Below are 19798 nucleotides of genomic sequence, written 5' to 3' on the forward strand. Positions count from 1 at the left end.
AGGAAAGGACAGAGCAGGCTGTACTTCCTGAGGAGGCTGCGCTCCTTCAAAACATTTGCAAAAAACTCTTGTGGATGTACTACCAGTCTGTGGTTGCCAGTGTTCTGTTCTACATCGTAGTGTGCTGGGGGGCAGTACATCTAAGAAGGATAGCTCCAGACTTGAAAAACTTATCAGGCGGGCCGACTCTACGATCGGAATAAAACTGGACTCACTGGTGATGGTGGCAGAGAAGAGGACTGTGGAAAAACTACTGAGCATCATCACCCTCTGCATACCGTTATCAGTAGCCAGAGGAGCCTGTTCAGTGCTAGACTGCTTCATCCCAAGTGCAGGACTAAGAGACTCAAAAACTCTTTTGTTCCACATGCCATCAGACTGTACAACTCCTCTCTGGGGGTGAGGGGGGTACCAGGATGATAGGGGATGCAACAAATTCAGTCTAAGCCTAGGCCCCTTGAGAGGCGGTCTGGACTGAGGCCAATGGGAAAAAAACTCATAGCCACAGCACACAAACATGTGTGTAAGAGGGAATCATCAAAGAACACAAAGGACATTAAAGACATTAAAAGAGCAGAGCTGATGCAACCAGCCACAAAAGTACAACTAAAACAACAACAACAAAAATATGTGTGTATATATAAATATATATATACACTGTAGTGGCCTCTGCGGTGTTCCACGCCATCGTCTGCTGGGGTGGGGGCAGCATGGCCAGAGACAGGAGCAGACCCAACAAAGCAACTAAGAGAGCCGACTCCACCCTCTCGGCCAGTGTTCAGTCCGCATGGATGAGCGAGAATACGTCCAAGGAGACCGAGGTGTCCGATACCTGCTCATTCAGCCAAGACACTGGGAAGCTTGTCCCTCAAGCAAAGTCCCTCACCAGGCTCCGCAGCCCTGTCACTTCATCCGCATCCCCTCCAGTCTCTCCAAACGGACTCTGGTGTGGCAGAGACCCAGCAGCTGGTCTCCATGGCCAAAAGGCTCCCGGGAGGCAGATCCAGAAGTCCACAAAAAAGCACCGCAGAAGTCACGAAAGTGCCACTCCTACGCCATCGTCTGCTGGGGTGGGGGCAGCATGGCCAGAGACAGGAGCAGACCCAACAAAGCAACCAAGAGAGCCGACTCCAGCCTCAGCCGCCCACCAACTCTCGGCCAGTGTCCAGTCTGCATGGATGAGCGAGGATACGTCCAAGGAGACCGAGGTGTCCGATACCTGCTCATTCAGCCAAGACACTGTGAAGCTTGTCCGTCCCGGCACTCAGCGCCAGCTCCGCAGCCCTATCTCTTCATCCGCATCTCCTACGGTCTCTCCAAACTGACTCTGGTGTGGCAGAGATCCAGCAGCTGGTCTCCATGGCCAAAAGGCTCCCGGGAGGCACATCCAGAAGTTCACAAAAAAGCTCCGCAGAAGTCACGAAAGTGCCACCCCTTGTCCCGAACCAAAAAGGTGAAACAAAACCCACATGAAAACAAGAGGGAAACATTAGGAACACAAAAGGATGACACAAAAGCACAGAGCTCCTGCCACCAGCAGCCACTAGTGCCATCTTGGGAAAAAAAACAGTATCATATGTAACGTTTGGATTTCCACTTTTAATTGACGAGTTCAATAGGCTGACTGGTTCAGGATCTTTTGGACAAAGACAAATAGTGTGTTGTTTTGCGTGTGTTTGTGTACATGCCTCTACTGAGGCTGCTTAAACTGCATCCAGCCAGCTTAGAGAAAGTGGAATGTTTGCTTTATTGGTCTGTCAAATGGCACCACTGATTCATCCGTCAGTCTGGTGGATGCTAAGCACACATCTGTGGCCATGAGTCAGGCCGTGTCTAGACGTAACCCACGCGATTAGGAACCAAGCCTATCAATACTCTGCAATTCCACTTTTATTATTCATATGCTGTAATTTCACTGAGGGGAATCATTGCGGTGTTTTCTACATTGTTAGATTATGGCGGTTGCCTCTGTTAAAACGTTGAGGGCTCAAGAATCAGCTAGATAACTTGTTCCAGTCAATTTTGTGTTTTTCACTGTTCTTCCAATGTATACTAGGGTTGTACAGTACAGTATACCGGTACTGGTATAGTATCGCGGTACTGATGAATCAAAAACGGTACTATAGTCTGTTTGAAAAGTACCGGTTCCCAGGCATGACATTGCTGGTTTTACGAGGAGAGGAGCATGTTCGGCAGCGCACATACACAGAGTACTTACAAGCTGACACAGTGTGTCGACAAAAAAGGCCGAACGGACGCATTTTGGCCTAAAAACTAACGTTAAAAATGAAGTTATAACACTGAAACGCCCTCAGGAAGAGGTGCTTTAAGACATGGCTAGCTAGCTAGCGGCAAACGTCCATTCGCAGTCGGCCGTATTTTAGCTACTTCTAAATCACTAATCCTAAATAAAGTAAGTTTCCTACAAGTATCATCCCTGCAGGACGAGGAATAGCTAAACATGCTTCACTACACACCGTAGGAGGATACAATAGCTAACCGCTAACAGCAAACTAGCACCCTGAATGTAAACAAATGCCATGGGCGGATCTACACCTGACATCCACTGTAATGATACCAAGTACAATAGCGTATCTAGTCGATACTACTATGATCGCATCGATATTTTTTATCGTCACAAAATCCAATTTTTAAAATTCATATCATGTTTATAAATTTAGGAAATATGTCTCTGTACACATGAGGACTTTGAATATGACCAATGTATGATCCTGTAACGACTTGGTATCGGATCGATACCTAAATTTGTGGTATCATCCAAAACTAATGCAAAGTATCAAACAACAGAAGAATAAGTGTGTAGAGGTCGCCCTCTAGTGGGTTTCTCGGACCACCACACACTGCCACGAGAGCCCGGATTTCAGGGTACAACACTGTTTTATTTTCATAAATCGTGCCAGGCTTTTGCTTTCCAGCGAAATGTCTTTTTCTGAGTCTGTGTCTCCCTCTGGCTCCCACTCCAACTCCAACAACGTGTCTCGTACCGGCTGCTGCTAATAAAGGTGACAGGTGATTAGATAACAAGGCCCACCTGGGCCTTCCACTCACCTGTCGCTGTCTTCGAGGCCGGTCCTTGCACACCCCGTTCCGCGGCAGGCCCGCAGGCCACGCCGCCCTCCACAAAGTGATTATTGCATTTTAATAGATGTGTAGATAGAACATGCTACAAGAGAAACTAAGCAGATATTAACAGTAAATAAACAAGTGGATTAATAATTATTTTTTACAGTTTGTCCCTCAAAATTTCGACAAAATAATAGAATGATAAATGACGCAATATGTTACTGCATACGCCAGCAGACTAATTAGGAGCCTTTGTTTGTTTACTTACTACTAAAAGACAAGTTGTCTTGTATGTTCACTATTTTATTGAACGACAAACTTGCAATAAGAAACATATGTTTAATGTACCCTAAGATTTTTTATTAAAATAAAGCCAATAATGCAATTTTTTGTGGTACCCTTTATTTAGAAAAGTACCGAAAAGTATCGAAATACATTTTGGTACCGGTACTAAAATATTGACAACACTAGAGTACATAGGAATGTTAGTCCTTCAAAGTAAACACCTGGACTCATAGCTCGCACACATTGTAAATAAAGGAATGAATGACTATGAAGAGGACTATCGACGCAATCTTGGTTTTGAAGCAGACAAAATGCATGTTCGTGTGTGTTTGTGTGCGTCTGCATGTGTGTTAAAAAACATGAAGGAAAAAGCCAATCTCTGATGCAAGTGTGAGTAACATAATATCGTCCTCAGGCTTCTGTTTGGTCATGGCAGCCTGTCCTTGACAGTTGATGCTAAGCATGTTAATACTTGTGCAGTAACTGTGCTTAATGAATATACCCTTTAAACATGCACAAAAAATCAATACATTTCCCTTCCAGCACCACTTGCATGAGTTCTTTGGCTTAGTTTTTTTACGTCAAATAGTCTTCCTGACGCAATCGCGTTTGAGGGTCCCAATGGCTGATGGTGTTAGTGCTGCGAGAGGCCTGCAGTCTTATCAATGTACAGGGAGAGTAAACTTTAAATTGACTGTAATTTGTACTACGTCAGAAACTCTTTAGGGTCCCAAATTGCTGCTTTTGCAAGGTTTGGACCAGGGGCGTCACTAGCTTTTAAGGACAGGGGGGGCTTAGCCACCAGGAGATGCACAGGATGCGAGCGAACGTTACGCACAAGCACAAAACTTCACAAACGGCAAACAAAGACTTAGAAATTATTCATTGTTATTATTATTATTTAAAAAAAATGCATGGGACGAAATGAAATGCTCCCCGGGACGATGGCTTTTAACCATTTTTTTTCTTTTTCTTTTTATGTATTTATTCATTTTACATTTTATATTAAATGTCTTGGTTTTTCCTCCCTCTGAAAATCCTATGAAATGTTTAACAAGCCATCCTATAATAATACAACAGCTATTAATGTAACAATACATTAAAAAATATATATATAATAATGTTTTTTTCATTATTTTAACAATAGGCTAATGTATATTACTTTATATAGATTCTACAAGAAACACAACATTTAAAAACTAAATTATTTACAATTGCACACACAAGGTTTTGTGCCGCTTCACTCATTGTAAAGGAAGATAATGTGCTTCGTACACCTGCAGGACCGCAAGCAAGGTCGCAGAGAAAATGCGGACTGGAATTTGAGTGATGTGGGCATTTTCTATATGAACAAGTGGAATGGATTGGATACCGACACACTAAAGGGGCTCTCTACCTTACGCTACGAAGTGAGGGGAAACCGAGTGAATAATAACAGGTTATATGATTATTTATTAAAACTCATATTCGGGACACTTTATAATGACTATGTCGGCATGTATTTGTAAAAAAACAAAAAAACAACACCAAATTATTTAGGGGGGCTTAAGAATATTTTAGGAGGGCTTGAGCCCCCCTAAAATAGGCCTAACAACGCCAATGGTTTGGACACACCCTGAAATGTATTGCATGAAACTAAACTTTTGAATGACACTTATGAAGGTAGGTAGGTAGGTAGGTCTTTATTGTCATTGCACAAGTACAACAAAACTTTGTTTTCAGCACAAATTCATCATAATTATCCCCTCAACTCCCCCCAAAATGGATTAACTCGCTGGAATAAAAAAGACAATATAACATATAAACCCCGTTTCCATATGAGTTGGGAAATTGTGTTAGATGTAAATATAAACGGAATACAATGATTTGCAAATCATTTTCAACCCATATTCAGTTGAATATGCTACAAAGACAACATATTTGATGTTCAAACTGATCAACATTTTTTTGTGTGCAAATAATCATTAACTTTAGAATTTGATGCCAGCAACACGTGACAAAGAAGTTGGGAAAGGTGGCAATAAATACTGATAAAGTTGAGGAATGCTCATCAAACACTTATTTGGAACATCCCGCAGGTGAACAGGCAAATTGGGAACAGGTGGGTGCCATGATTGGGTATAAAAGTAGATTCCATGAAATGCTCAGTCATTCACAAACAAGGATGGGGCAAGGGTCACCACTTTGTCAACAAATGCGTGAGCAAATTGTTGAACAGTTTAAGAAAAACCTTTCTCAACCAGCTATTGCAAGGAATTTAGGGATTTCACCATCTACAGTCTGTAATATCATCAAAGGGTTCAGAGAATTTGGAGAAATCACTGCACGTAAGCAGCTAAGCCCGTGACCTTCGATCCCTCAGGCTGTACTGCATCAACAAGCGACATCAGTGTGTAAAGGATATCACCACATGGGCTCAGGAACACTTCAGAAACCCACTGTCAGTAACTACAGTTGGTCGCTACATCTGTAAGTGCAAGTTAAAACTCTCCTATGCAAGGCAAAAACCGCTTATCAACAACACCCAGAAACACTGTCTGCTTCGCTGGGCCTGAGTTGATCTAAGATGGACTGATACAAAGTGGAAAAGTGTTCTGTGGTCTGATGAGTACACATTTCAAATTGTTTTTGGAAACTGTGGACGTTGTGTCCTCCGGACCAAAGAGGAAAAGAACAATTCGGATTGTTATAGGCGCAAAGTTGAAAAGCCAGCATCTGTGATGGTATGGGGGTGTATTAGTGCTCAAGACATGGGTAACTTACACATCTGTGAAGGCGCCATTAATGCTGAAAGGTACATACAGGTTTTGGAGCAACATATGTTGCCATCCAAGCAACGTTACCATGGACGCCCCTGCTTATTTCAGCAAGACAATGCCAAGCCACGTGTTACATCAATGTGGCTTCATAGTAAAAGAGTGCGGGTACTAGACTGGCCTGCCTGTAGTCCAGACCTGTCTCCTATTGAACATGTGTGGCGCATTATGAAGCCTAAAATACCACAACGGAGACCCCCGGACTGTTGAACAACTTAAGCTGTACATCAAGCAAGAATGGGAAAGAATTCCACCTGAGAAGCTTAAAAAATGTGTCTACTCAGTTCCCAAACGTTTACTGAGTGTTGTTAAAAGTAAAGGCCATGTAACACAGTGGTGAACATGCCCTTTCCCAAATACTTTGGCACGTGTTGCAGCCATAAAATTCTAAGTTAATTATTATTTGCAAAAAAAGAAATCAAGTTTATGAGTTTGAACATCAAATATCTTGTCTTTGTAGTGCATTCAATTGAATATGGGTTGAAAAGGATTTGCAAATCATTGTATTCCGTTTATATTTACATCTAACACAATTTCCCAACTCATATGGAAACGGGGTTTGTACATCCATAAACGTGGATGCATATGAAAAAGTGCAATATATTCATCTGTATAGTAACCTATTTATTTATTTATATATGCACCTTATTGCTTTTTCATTCTGCACTACCATGAGCTGATGTAATGACATTTCGTTCTTATCTGTACTGTAAAGTTCAAATTTGAATGACAATAAAAATGAAGTCTAAGTCTAAATCCGTTCAAGGTGAGACAAACAGGAACGCTGATGGCTCGCCACAAGGCGCCCTGTAAAAGATGGGAAAAAGGTAAACGCTGGGGGAGGATGAGTAAAAAAAATACAATCTAGACTGGGCTCCTAAGGGGGCCCAGTCTGGAGTGGGAAAAAAAACAGAGCAAAGCACATATACATATTACAACATACAACTCGAGAGTTGCAACAGAGCGGAGGGAGTGGGGGCTACGGTGGCAGGCTGCAGCTCTTCAGGCGCTGCCCAGCCGTCCATCACCTCTAAGGGATTTGCTTCAAGGGCGTTGGATGGGGGGTATGTCACTGATCCACTGTGACATGTTGTACACCCACACAGCCACATGGAGAGAACCTGCAAACTCCACACAAAGACGTTGCCTCATTTTAAGGTTAGGAATAACATTATAAAAGGTACAAGTTGGAACTTATATGGAAGTTACATCAGATAATGACATACACAACTGTTAAGAGTATGTTTTATAGCAGGACAAAACATTGAGAAGTCTATTAAGATGACTAACGCTGGATCTATCTCCAATAATTCAGTGCGACGTCCTTTAGTCTAAACATCATTTTTCTCATGCCTCTTTATGTCTAGGAGAATGAGCTTCAAGATTTTCTCCAGGAGAACACACACTTAAGCCTCCAGTTTTTCAACAGCGGCCACAAATCATCTGAATATGAGCGGGTAAGAGACAACGAAGATGTACAATTGCTGTCATTCCAGATTTTAAACCAACCAGCATTGAATTTGCATGCATAATGTTGCGGGAAGCCATCTTTAGTAGCCGGTTATTTAAAGGCCTACTGAAACCCACTACTACCGACCACGCAGTCTGATAGTTTATATATCAATGATGAAATCTTAACATTGCAACACATGCCAATACGGCTTACTAAAGTGCAATTTTAAATTTGATGACGCCGGCACGTGACGTCACGGATTGTAGAGGACATTTTGGGACAGCATGGTGGCCAGCTATTAAGTCGTCTGTTTTCATCGCAAAATTCCACAGTATTCTGGACATCTGTGTTGGTGAATCTTTTGCTATTTGTTCAATGAACAATGGAGACAGCAAAGAAGAAAGCTGTAGGTGGGAAGCGGTGTATTGCGGCAGGTGTTGTGCCGGATAACGCACCCCCGCCGTAGAATGCACCCCCTGACTGTTGTGCCGGATAACACAGCCGGTGTTTCATTGTTTACATTCCCGAAAGATGACAGTCAAGCTTTACCATTGGCCTGTGGAGAACTGGGACAACAGAGACTCTTACCAGGAGGACTTTGAGTTGGATACGCAGACGCGGTACCGTGAGTACGCATGCAGCTGCGGCTTCCAAACATTTGATCGCTTGCCCGTACGTGCGTGCCGCTATGTGCATGTCACATACGTAACTTTGGGGACTTTGGGGAAATATACGTGCTGTATGAACTTTGGGGAGGTGAACGGTACTTTGGGCTGTAGGATTAAGTGTGTTGTGCAGGTGTTTGAGTTGTATTGGCGGGTTATATGGACGGAAGGGGGGAGGTGTTTGTTATGCGGGATTAATTTGTGGCATATTAAATATAAGCCTGGTTGTGTTGTGGCTAATAGAGTATATATATGTCTATATATATATATATATATATATATATATATATATGTCCCACTGCCCTCTAGTCCTTCACTCTCACTTTCCTCATCCACGAATCTTTCATCTTCGCTCAAATTAATGGGGAAATCCTCGCTTTCTCGGTCCGAATTGCTCTCGCTGCTGGTGGCCATGATTGTAAACAATGTGCAGATGTGAGGAGCTCCACAACCTGTGACGTCACGCGCATATCGTCTGCTACTTCCGGTACAGGCAAGGCTTTTTTATCAGCGACCAAAAGTTGCAAACTTTATCGTCGCTGTTCTCTACTAAATCCTTTCAGCAAAAATATGACAATATCGCGAAATGATCAAGTATGACATAGAATGGACCTGCTATCCCCGTTTAAATAAGAAAATCGCATTTCAGTCGGCCTTTAAGCCCAACTTACTTGGATAATTACGTTCCTACTCGATATTAGCATATAGAGCAGGGGTGTCAAACTCATTTTAGATCTATTCCCAAGTGGTCAAAATCACGGCACGATAACTAAAGAATAAAGACAACTTCAGATTGTTTTTTTGTTTAAAAATAGAACAAGCACATTCTGAAATTGTACAAATCATAACCCTGTAAGACCCAAATATAGAAAAACCTAAAAAAAAAATTCACCTTTCAGATGTTGTAGGAGGCATTTGATGCAGAAATTGAAGAGTTTAAAAAAAATGTTTATGTATGTTTGGACAAATGTGTTCAAATTCCATCAATGTAAATGTAAATGGGTTAAAGGCCTACTGAAATGCGATTTTCTTATTTAAACGGGGATAGCAGGTCCATTCTATGTGTCATACTCGATCATTTTGCGATATTGCCATATTTTTGCTGAAAGGATTTAGTAGAGAACATCGACGATAAAGTTCGCAACTTTTGGTCGCTGATAAACAAGCCTTGCCTGTACCGGAAGTAGCAGACGATATGCGCGTGACGTCACAGGTTGTGGAGCTCCTCACATCTGCACATTGTTTACAATCATGGCCACCAGCAGCGAGAGCGATTCGGACCGAGAAAGCGACGATTTCCCCATTAATTTGAGCGAGGATGAAAGATTTGTGGATGAAGAAAGTGAGAGTGAAGGACTAGAGGGCAGTGGGAGCGATTCAGATCGGGAAGATGCTGTGAGAGGCGGGTGGGACCTGATATTCAGCTGGGAATGACTAAAACAGTAAATAAACACAAGACATATATATACTCTATTAGCCACAACACAACTAGGCTTATATTTAATATGCCACAAATTAATCCCGCATAACAAACACCTCCCCCCTCCCGTCCATATAACCCGCCAATACAACTCAAACACCTGCACAACACACTCAATCCCACAGCCCAAAGTACCGTTCACCTCCCCAAAGTTCATACAGCACATATATTTCCCCAAAGTCCCCAAAGTTACGTACGTGACATGCACATAGCGGCACGCACGTACGGGCAAGCGATCAAATGTTTGGAAGCCGCAGCTGCAAGAGTACTCACGGTACCGCGTCTGCGTATCCAACTCAAAGTCCTCCTGGTAAGAGTCTCTGTTGTCCCAGTTCTCCACAGGCCAATGGTAAAGCTTGACTGTGATCTTCCGGAAATGTAAACAATGAAACACCGGCTGTGTTATCCGGCACAACAGTCAAGGGGTGCATTCTACGGCGGGGGTGTGTTATCCGGCACAACACCTGCCGCAATACACCGCTTCCCACCTACAGCTTTCTTCTTTGTTGTCTCCATTGTTCATTGAACAAATTGCAAAAGATTCACCAACACAGATGTCCAGAATACTGTGGAATTTTGCGATGAAAACAGACGACTTAATAGCTGGCCACCATGCTGTCCCAAAATGTCCTCTACAATCTGTGACGTCACGCGCTGACGTCATCATACCGAGACGTTTTCAGCAGGATATTTTGCGCGAAATTTAAAATTGCACTTTAGTAAGCTAACCCGGCCCCATGTGTTGCAATGTTAAGATTTCATCATTGATATATAAACTATCAGACTGCGTGGTCGGTAGTAGTGGGTTTCAGTAGGCCTTTAATGGCTCTAATTATCATACTAAAAGGAAAACATGCATACCCCTATTACATCCACACATTCAGGAACATTCCTTTCCCCAGAACTGAATTGTCTGTTGATATCCTCTTTGTGGACAAAGTCATGGATTTTAGGTCAGGCTGATCAATTAACTAAATTTTTTAGAGATAAAACTTTTAAATCAGTCAAATTTGACCAGAACACAACACAAGGGTAGAATGTATACTATCCATGTATAGAGAAAAATACTTCAAACAGTGATGTAGTGGAGAGAATACAACCTGTTTGAGCCCACTGCAACAAGCCAGCTATTACTACCACATTCACCCAGTGTTGTATAATTGCAACAATTATATAACAAGCTCTAAATGAAATTTGATGCATCTGTTCCACAATAACTACATATATGTACATGCTCTAGACATGGTAATAACAACCAAAAAAATATAAAAGACATTTCACCTACTTGAATCTGATGAATCCAGTCCAATGAAACAAATAGATGTTGTTCGAAGGAAAACATGAGAGGTTGTGTGAGTTCATGGCCAGAAGGCGTGACTTATAAGCAAATGTACGATCCAATGGCTTTGTGAGACTGAACAATAGGACCCAATGACTATGTAAATGTATTAAAAATAAATAAATAATTATAAAAAAAAATTTTTAGGATGGTTAAAGGTAACGTTGTAATTTTACAACAAGGGGTGTTACGGGGATAATGTTGTTGTATTTTTACACTTACATGTTGCGGTTAATAGTATATATACTTGATTTGTCGTTATTTATATTTTCTGAATAAATTATGTAATAATGTTCATCAGTCAACTCATAAGTGTTGATTTTAAATCGATCATGATAAAACAATTATATCAAATTACAGGATGTTATTTATGCAGTTTGATCATTTTCCTCGACTGATGTACTAACGTCATGTGGTTTATTTTGTACATATGTAGCATCATCTACAAGGATACCGCTCCCAGTCTGTGGAACGCTCTCCCTGACCACCTGAGGGCTCCACAGACTGTGGATGCTTTTAAAAAAGGCTTAAAAACCCTTCTTTTTTAAAAAAGCCTTTTTTTTAGATATATGCATACTAGTTTTAGCTATTTGGCTGTTCGAGTTTTTGTTTGTATTTATTTTTTATTATCTTTTTATTTTTATTTTTTTTAATACACTGTAGCACTTTAAGGTTGTTTACTCAATGTGAAGTGCTTTTTACAAATAAAATCTATTATTATTATTATTATTATTATTATTATTATTATTATTATTATTATCATACAAATAATTGCTATTGCGACACCCAGTGGACACATTTAGAACAGCAGTTTATTTCATTCAAAAATTTTAGATTAATTTTTATCCGGGCCGGATAAAACTGATCCGGCCCTCGGGCCGTACGTTTGACACCCCTGATATAGAGTATTAACAATTTAACGTCAACATGTTTTTTCCCGCTCAGTGGCCGATGTGTGGAATTTATGTAAATGTGTTTGTACGTCTTGTTTGCATTAAAATGGTTGCTTAATGAAATAGAAGAGCAGTGAGACTCTGCTGATGCAACAAAACACATCAATCCTCTTTTCATCCCTACCACCTGAACATCCACCTACCTGATGTGTCAAGGAAAAAGATGACTCTCTCGGGACATAAACAAATTACATGAGGGAGTTTATTGGCAAGAAGAAGCTTTTGGGGTCGAAGAAAAGGTGGGATGTGTGTTGTTATCGTCCTATCGGCACAGAGGCAGCTACCTTAGCATGTACACTATATTGACAAAAGTATTTGGCCAACCATCCAAATGATCAGAATCAGGTGTCCTAATCACTTGTCCCGGCCACAGGTGTATAAAATCAAGCACTTGGGCATGGAGACTGTTTCTACAAACATTTGTGAAAGAATGAACTGGAACTGTCATAGGATGCCACCTGTGCACCAAATCCAGTCCGTGAAATTTCCTCGCTCCTAAATATTCCAAAGTCAACTGTCGGCTTTATAATGAGAAAATGGAAGAGTTTGGGAACAACAGCAACTCAGCCACGGAGTGGTAGGCCACGTAAACTGACATAGAGGGGTCAGCGGATGCTGAAGCGCATAGTGCAAAGACTTTCTGCACAGTCAGTTGCTACAGAGCTCCAAACTTCATGTGACCTTCCAATTAGCCCACGTACAGTACGCAGAGAGCTTCATGGAATGGGTTTCCATGGCCGAGCAGCTGCATCTAAGCCATACTTGCCAACCCTCCCGAATTTTCCGGGAGACTCCCGAATTTCAGTTCCTCTCTTGAAAATCTCCCGGGACAACCATTCTCCCGAATTTCTCCCGATTTCCAGCCGGACCTGAGTGAGGACAGCCTGTCGTCACGTCCACTTTTCCTCCATATAAACAGCGTGCCGGCCCAGTCACGTTATAACATCTACGGCTTTTGGAGCTCAGTGCGCAACTGCACACACAACAAGAAGGAGACAATGATATATGTCTCCGTAATCCATAGGTTTATCTATAACCCATAAAGTAGGCAGGCACGGAGCTATTTCTCAGCGTGTGTTTATTCCAGCCGGCACGTTAATACACTGACACACAACATCCAGATTCCCATCATGCATTGCTTCAAAACTACGGCAAGTAGTAATGTCCAAAAAAAGATAGTGACAGAGAATAGAACGAGGATGGACAATTCAACCCTAAACTCACTCCTTTCCTGCAAATTAAATTTCACAGATGCTGCCCATACCTATGCTCCTTCAAAGGCTGTGCTACTGGCTGCAAAGCATTGCACTTTCAAGTACAACAATGAGTAGAGAGGAGTGTTATGTGTGTGTATGTGTAAATAAACTCTTCCTAGCTATAAATATACTCCTCCCCCCTTAATACCGCCCCCCGGCCCGCCCCGCCCACAATCTCCCGAATTCGGAGGTCTCAAGGTTGGCGATTATGATCTAAGCCAGTGGTTCTCAACCTTTTTTCAGTGATGTACCCCCTGTGAACATTTTTTTAATTCAAGTACCCCCTAATCAGAGCAAAGCATTTTTGGTTGGAAAAAAAAGAGATAAAGAAGCACTATGTCATCAGTTTCTGATTTATTAAATTGTATAACAGTGAAAAGTATTGCTCATTTGTAGTGGTTTTTCTTGAACTATTTGGAAAAAAAGACATACAAATAACTACCGGAGCAGTAATTAAAACTCTTTCATCAACTTTTAATCAAAAGGGTTCAATCTCTCTCCTGTGGTAATTTGAAGCCGACACGACAAACACGCTCAGAGGAGATAATGTTGGAAAAAAGGTGACTTTTTTTACACAACTTTTGTTTTGAAGGGGGAATTGCAAACTTCCTGTTTATTTTTGACGGAAATTGTCAGTGTATGAAATATAGGTATAAGTGAGACCTCCATAGAGGTTTTTGTTTCATATCTCTACGACATTCCTACTGGGAGTTACAGGCAGTTTTGTCTGTGTTTTCTTCCTAGGGGGCGCTAGAGCGCAATTTTAAGTTTTGGGGTTTGGTTTTTTGATTAGATCACAATTTTCACCAGTCCTGATGTGTGTGTCCAATTTGGTGAGTTTTGAAGCATGTTAAGAGGGTCAAGTTACAGTTCAAAGAGGCGGCGGTATAATAATAAAATGCTAAAAATTCAATAGGGTCCTCTGTCCCAAAGGGACTCGGTCCCTAATAAAGATTTCTACACATAGAAGTAATCATCAACTTAAAGTGCCCTCTTTGGGGATTGTAATAGAGATCCATCTGGATTCATGAACTTAATTCTAAACATTTCTTCACAAAAAAAGAAATCTTTAAGATCAATATTTATGGAACATGTCCACAAACAATCTAGCTGTCAACACTGAATATTGCATTGTTGCATTTCTTTTCACAGTTCTTTTTGACAGACATTTTAGTGAGAAACCTGAGCTTGTGCTTCACTGAGTTTATGAACTTACATTCATATTTTGTTGAAGTATTATTCAATAAATATATTTATAAAGGATTTTTGAATTGTTGCTATTTTTAGAATATTTAAAAAAAATCTCACGTACCCCTTGGCATTCCTTCAAGTACCCCCAGGGGTACAAGTACCCCCATTTGAGAACCACTGATCTAAGCCATACATCACCAAAGAGTCGGATGCAGTGGTGTAAAGCACGTCGCCACTAGACTCTAGAGCAGTGGAGACGCGTTCTCTGGAGTGATGAATCTTGCTTTTCCATCAGGCAATCTGATGGACGAGTCTGGGTTTGGAGGTTGCCAGGAAAACGGTACATTTCGGACTGCATTATGCCGAGTGTGAAATTTGGTGGAGGAGGAATTATGGTGTGGGGTTGTTTTTTCAGGAGTTGGGCTTGGCCCCTTAGGTCCAGCAAAGGGACCATTGAATTATCCAGGATACCAAAACATTTTGGACAATTCCATGCTCCCAACCTTGAAGGAACAGTTTGGAGCGGGGCCCTTCCTCTTCCAACATGACTGTGCACCAGTGCACAAAGCAAGTGTCAGGTTCAAACACTGATGACATCTATTAAACAAGACAAGAGGCAAAGAATTAAACAGACACAGAATTCAATTTGGACTCAATTGAGGAGACACACCTGCACACACTGTACTCTTGTACAGTCTCCAGCACGCTCTGCCAAAAGATTGCGTTCCTTCTTTATTTGACTTTCTCCGACCACCGCTTCCACTTCCAGAGGGAAGTGGGTTGTAAACAGCGTTGCTTTTGGTCACAGAATAGTTAAAAAGAAGAGGTTGTAAAATAGTTCAAAAAGAGTTCCATAAAATAGTTCAAAGAGAGTTCGTAAAATACTGCAAAAAGAGGTCCATAAAATAGTTCAAAAAGAGTTTGTAAAATACTTCAAAAAGAGGTCGTCTGGAAATTGGGCAGATCCTGTCTTCTCTCCGCTCTGAAGTCTTTGGGCCAGAACAACATCCTTCTGTTGATTACCATACATGAAAGAACACCTTCATCTTCCTATAAACACACTACGCAACCTTGTGGACAGCCGTCCCAGAAGAGTTGAAGCTGGAATAGCTACAAAAGGTGGACCGACATCATCTTGAACCCAATGGGTTAGGAATGGGATGGCACTTCAAGGTCATATGTGAGTCAAGGCAGGTGGCCAATTACTTTTGGCAATATAGTGTATTAGCCCCTGATTCCATACCCAGATAGCGAAGCAACCTTTTACTGTTTGTGGATTCATGTGACTACACCCATCAGGGGGAACTGGAATTTATTAGGTATATTTACGATTCAATCCCACAACAGTGCGCATGTTGGTCAGACAGTTTTGTGTGGAGGCAACACTCAGCGCCAGCTTGTGCTTGTTTGACTTTGCCAACTTCTTGGACCAATTAGTTATTCATGGCTGCTCTGAGAATCAATGTACCTTGTTGCCCTTTGGTGTTCTTAAAAGGAGAGACACATACTTCATATTCTAGAATCTCACAAGAGGAAGAGCTCTGCACACATTTCAGCAAACATTTTTATTACAGTGTTTTTTTTTTCTGGAGAGACATTATAGAAATGAAACTTGGGTGGGCTTTAGAGCAGGGGTGTCAAACTCATTTTAGCTCAGGGGTCGCATGGAGGAAAATCTGTGCACACGGAGTCTCTGGGCCCCTCGGGCGGGGCGTATCGCCTTTCTGCCCGTGTGGGGTGTGGTCTCTCGCTGGCTTGGGGGCTGGCTGTCCCCTGCTTCTCCTGTGCCTTGTCCTCTGCCGGGCGCGTCCGTCTACGGCCTTCTGCGGGCTCTTCCAGGAGGCACGGTGGGCCGGGCTCCGGGGTTCCTGTCGCTGGCCGGCCTGGCCGCGTGGGGCCGGTGGTCCCTTGTTCCCTGGGCACCACACTTGCTGTTTTGGGTTGGGCTCTCTGGGTGGCTTGGGCCGTACTGTGGCTCCTGCACATACTGGGAGTCAAATATATTGTACATACAAATACACACATAATAGACCAGTGGTTCTTAACCTTGTTGGAGGTACCGAACCCCACCAGTTTCATATGCGCATTCACCGAACCCTTCTTTAGTGAAAAATAAAATGTTTTTTTTTTTCAAATTCAAGACAAAGTTATATGTTTTTGGTAACACTTTAGTATGGGGAACATATTCTAAGTAACAAAGACTTAATTTAGAGTTATTTGGTTAGGGTTAGGGTTAGAGGGTTAGGCATACTTGCCAACCTTGAGACCTCCAATTTCGGGAGGTGGGGGGGGGGGGGGGGGGGGGTGGTGGTGGTTAAGAGGGGAGGAGTATATTTACAGCTAGAATTCACCAAGTCAAGTATTTCATATATATATATATATATATATATATATATATATATATATATAAGAAATACTTGACTTTCAGTGAATTCTAGCTATATATATATACATATATATATATATATATATATATATATATATATAGCTAGAATTCACTGAAAGTCATATATATATATATATATATATATATATATATATATATATATATATATATATATATATATATATATATAAATAAGAGAAACACTTGAATTTCAGTGTTCATTTATTTACGCATATACACACACATAACACTCATCTACTCATTGTTGAGTTAAGGGTTGAATTGTCCATCCTTGTTCTATTCTCTGTCACTATTTTTCTAACCATGCTGAACACCCTCTCTGATGATGCATTCTGCTTCGTCTCCTTGTTGTGTGCGCAGTTGTGCACTGCACTCTCTAAAAGCCGTAGATGTTATTGTCACATATGCATGTACAGTAGATGGCAGTATTGTCCTGTTTAAGAGTGTCACAACATTGCTGTTTACGGCAGACCAACTGCTTTACGGTAGACGAAAACGTGACTGCTGTTGTTGCCGCGCTGGGAGGACGTTAATGAAACTGCCTAACAATAAACCCACATAAGAAACTAAGAACTCGCCCTCGATCATTCTACAGTTATAACGTGATTGGGCAGGCATGCTGTTTATATTGTGGGAAAGCGGACTTGAAAACAGGCTGTCGACACGTCACTCAGGTCTGTCTGAATTTCGAGAGATTTTCGGGAGAAAATTTGTCCCGGGAGGTTTTCGGGAGTGGCGCTGAATTTCGGGAGTCTCCCGGAAAATCCGGGAGGGTTGGCAAGTATGGGGTTAGGGCCAGGGTTAGGGTTATAATAAGTCCATGCTGACTAAGACATTAATAAGTACTTAATAATGACTAGTTAAGAGCCAATATGTTACTAATTTGCATGTTAATAAGCAACTAATTAATGGTGAATATGTTCCCCATACTAAAGTGTTACCATGTTTTTTTACAGGAGCACAAAATGAACCATGCATGAACATCACCTTGTTCAAAGAACAAAACCAACACAGTGCATAAACTCACAACAAATTACACACCTGCAAATCAGTCTGACTTCTGCTGTTGCCGTATCCGTAATACGCCGATAGGGAGAAGTTTTAATTTACTCGATGAGTCGGGTGTGTTTTGACCCCCGCCGAACCCCTGAGCCCGACTCACCGAACCCCTAGGATTCGATCGAACCCAGGTTAAGAACCACTGATCTAGACCCTTTGCTTGTTCTGTGTGCACAGGTGAAGACTGAGTATGCCCAACTCAAAGATACGCTTGGTGCTGTGACGCAGGAGAGAGATTTAGCTCAGTGGGAGAGGAACCAGCTCCAAGGCAAACTGGAGAACCTAGAGCAGGTGCTCAAGGTGAGTACGGCAGCTTCACGTGTGCACAAGTACATCTTCCCCCAGGACCTTCGCTGCCTCCTTCTGTTGGTTGTGTTCCCATTCACCAGTCTAATGTCCCTGACGTGTCTGTTGCCTTCCAGTGCCGTGCGGGAAGGTTCTGACCAGGAGCAGTGAGCGATTAGAAGCTCGGAGCTTGACCCTCCTATTTCGATATTTTATGTTTCCTCGCCCTTCCTTAATTGCCTCTACCCCAGGTATCGCTGCTATGTCCGTCCCAAGAAAGCAGTGCTGTTTTGTCCACCGCAGTTTTGTCGGTGGGATGCTTACAGACAAACATACAAACGCTCACCTAGCCCTCCACTTTGCGGACTGTGATTGATGCATGAGGTGGAGCGGAATTGTGAGATCGCTATGATGATCCTGTCCCCACACATATCCACCAACACATATTACCCTTGAGCTTCCACTGGCACGAACATTGGCTCCTTTCACTTTGCTGCCACAAACGTTCACTCTGGGATATGAATGGATGACACGGGCATATTGAACACCATTTTATGTTGGAGTTTTTGGATGAGGCACAAGTGTTATGATCGGTTGCCCGGATCATGTTCTGTTTGGTTTTGGCTGACTCAATCAGTTCCTGTTTTGTGCACCCCCGGGTTCGTTTTCTGTTACCATGGGTGCCGATTGGTTGCAGCTGCCTCTGTTTAGTGTCTGGGATGCTCACCTGCTGCCAGGCACTAATAAGAGTGCTATTTATTCACGTTGCTCACCACACACTGTCTGGCTTCCAATGGGTGCCGATTGGTTACTGTAACGATCGGGTCGCATTGTGATGCGGGGGTCTTTCTCCCAAGATGCAGACGGACTCCGGACACAGCGTGAAGGTAGGAAATGATTTATTTTAGCAATAAATCAGGCAGGAAAAAAACAAAAGTGTGCTCATAGCACGGGAGGCAAAGCTAAGGGGGCTAGCGTGGGAGCTAGCATACAAAAAAGAGCCTAGCGTGGCAGCTAGCGTACAAAAGGAATCAAAATACTGTCATTAACTGTTGCGTGTGGCAAACTACACTGCAAAAAGTCAGTGTTCAAAAACAAGAGAAAATTTGGGGTATTTTATTTGAACTAAGCAAAATTATCTGCCAGTAGAACGAGAAAATGTGGCTTGTCAAGACTTTCCAAAACAAGTAAAATTAACTAACGTCAATGAACCCAAAAATACCTTAAAAAATCAAATCAAATCAAATCAAATCAAATCAACTTTATTTAAAAAGTATATTCTCACTAATAACAAGTGCACTTTTTTTGGCAGAAAAAAAAGAGACATTTTTGCTCAGTATGTTGAAAAATATGTGTTTAGCATTCAATCAGACATTATTGTGAGGTGTTGTATTAGTGTTCCAAAAAATAGATACACCGGCCCCCAGACACATTGTTTTCTCTAAATTTGGCCCCCGAGTGAAAATAATTGCCCACACTGCAAAAAGTCAGTGGTCAAAAACAAGAAAAAAAAATACAAAAATGA

General features: G+C 41.9%; 1 protein-coding gene across 16 annotated transcripts in view; it reads left to right on the forward strand.

Moving 5' to 3' along the window:
* Window positions 1-19798, forward strand: part of rimbp2b (RIMS binding protein 2b) — a 276812-nt gene that overhangs the window by 173947 nt on the left and 83067 nt on the right. For 15 of the 16 annotated variants that reach the window (XM_061986076.1, XM_061986078.1, XM_061986082.1 and 12 more), the window contains 2 exons: window positions 7553-7642; window positions 18166-18288. In XM_061986076.1, the coding sequence (XP_061842060.1) occupies window positions 7553-7642; window positions 18166-18288 (213 nt within the window). The remainder of the gene's footprint in view (window positions 1-7552; window positions 7643-18165; window positions 18289-19798) is intronic. The other variant, XM_061986072.2, reaches the window with a different exon arrangement.

The sequence above is a fragment of the Nerophis lumbriciformis genome, linkage group LG12 (assembly GCF_033978685.3).
Source record: "Nerophis lumbriciformis linkage group LG12, RoL_Nlum_v2.1, whole genome shotgun sequence".
NCBI lineage: Eukaryota > Metazoa > Chordata > Actinopteri > Syngnathiformes > Syngnathidae > Nerophis > Nerophis lumbriciformis.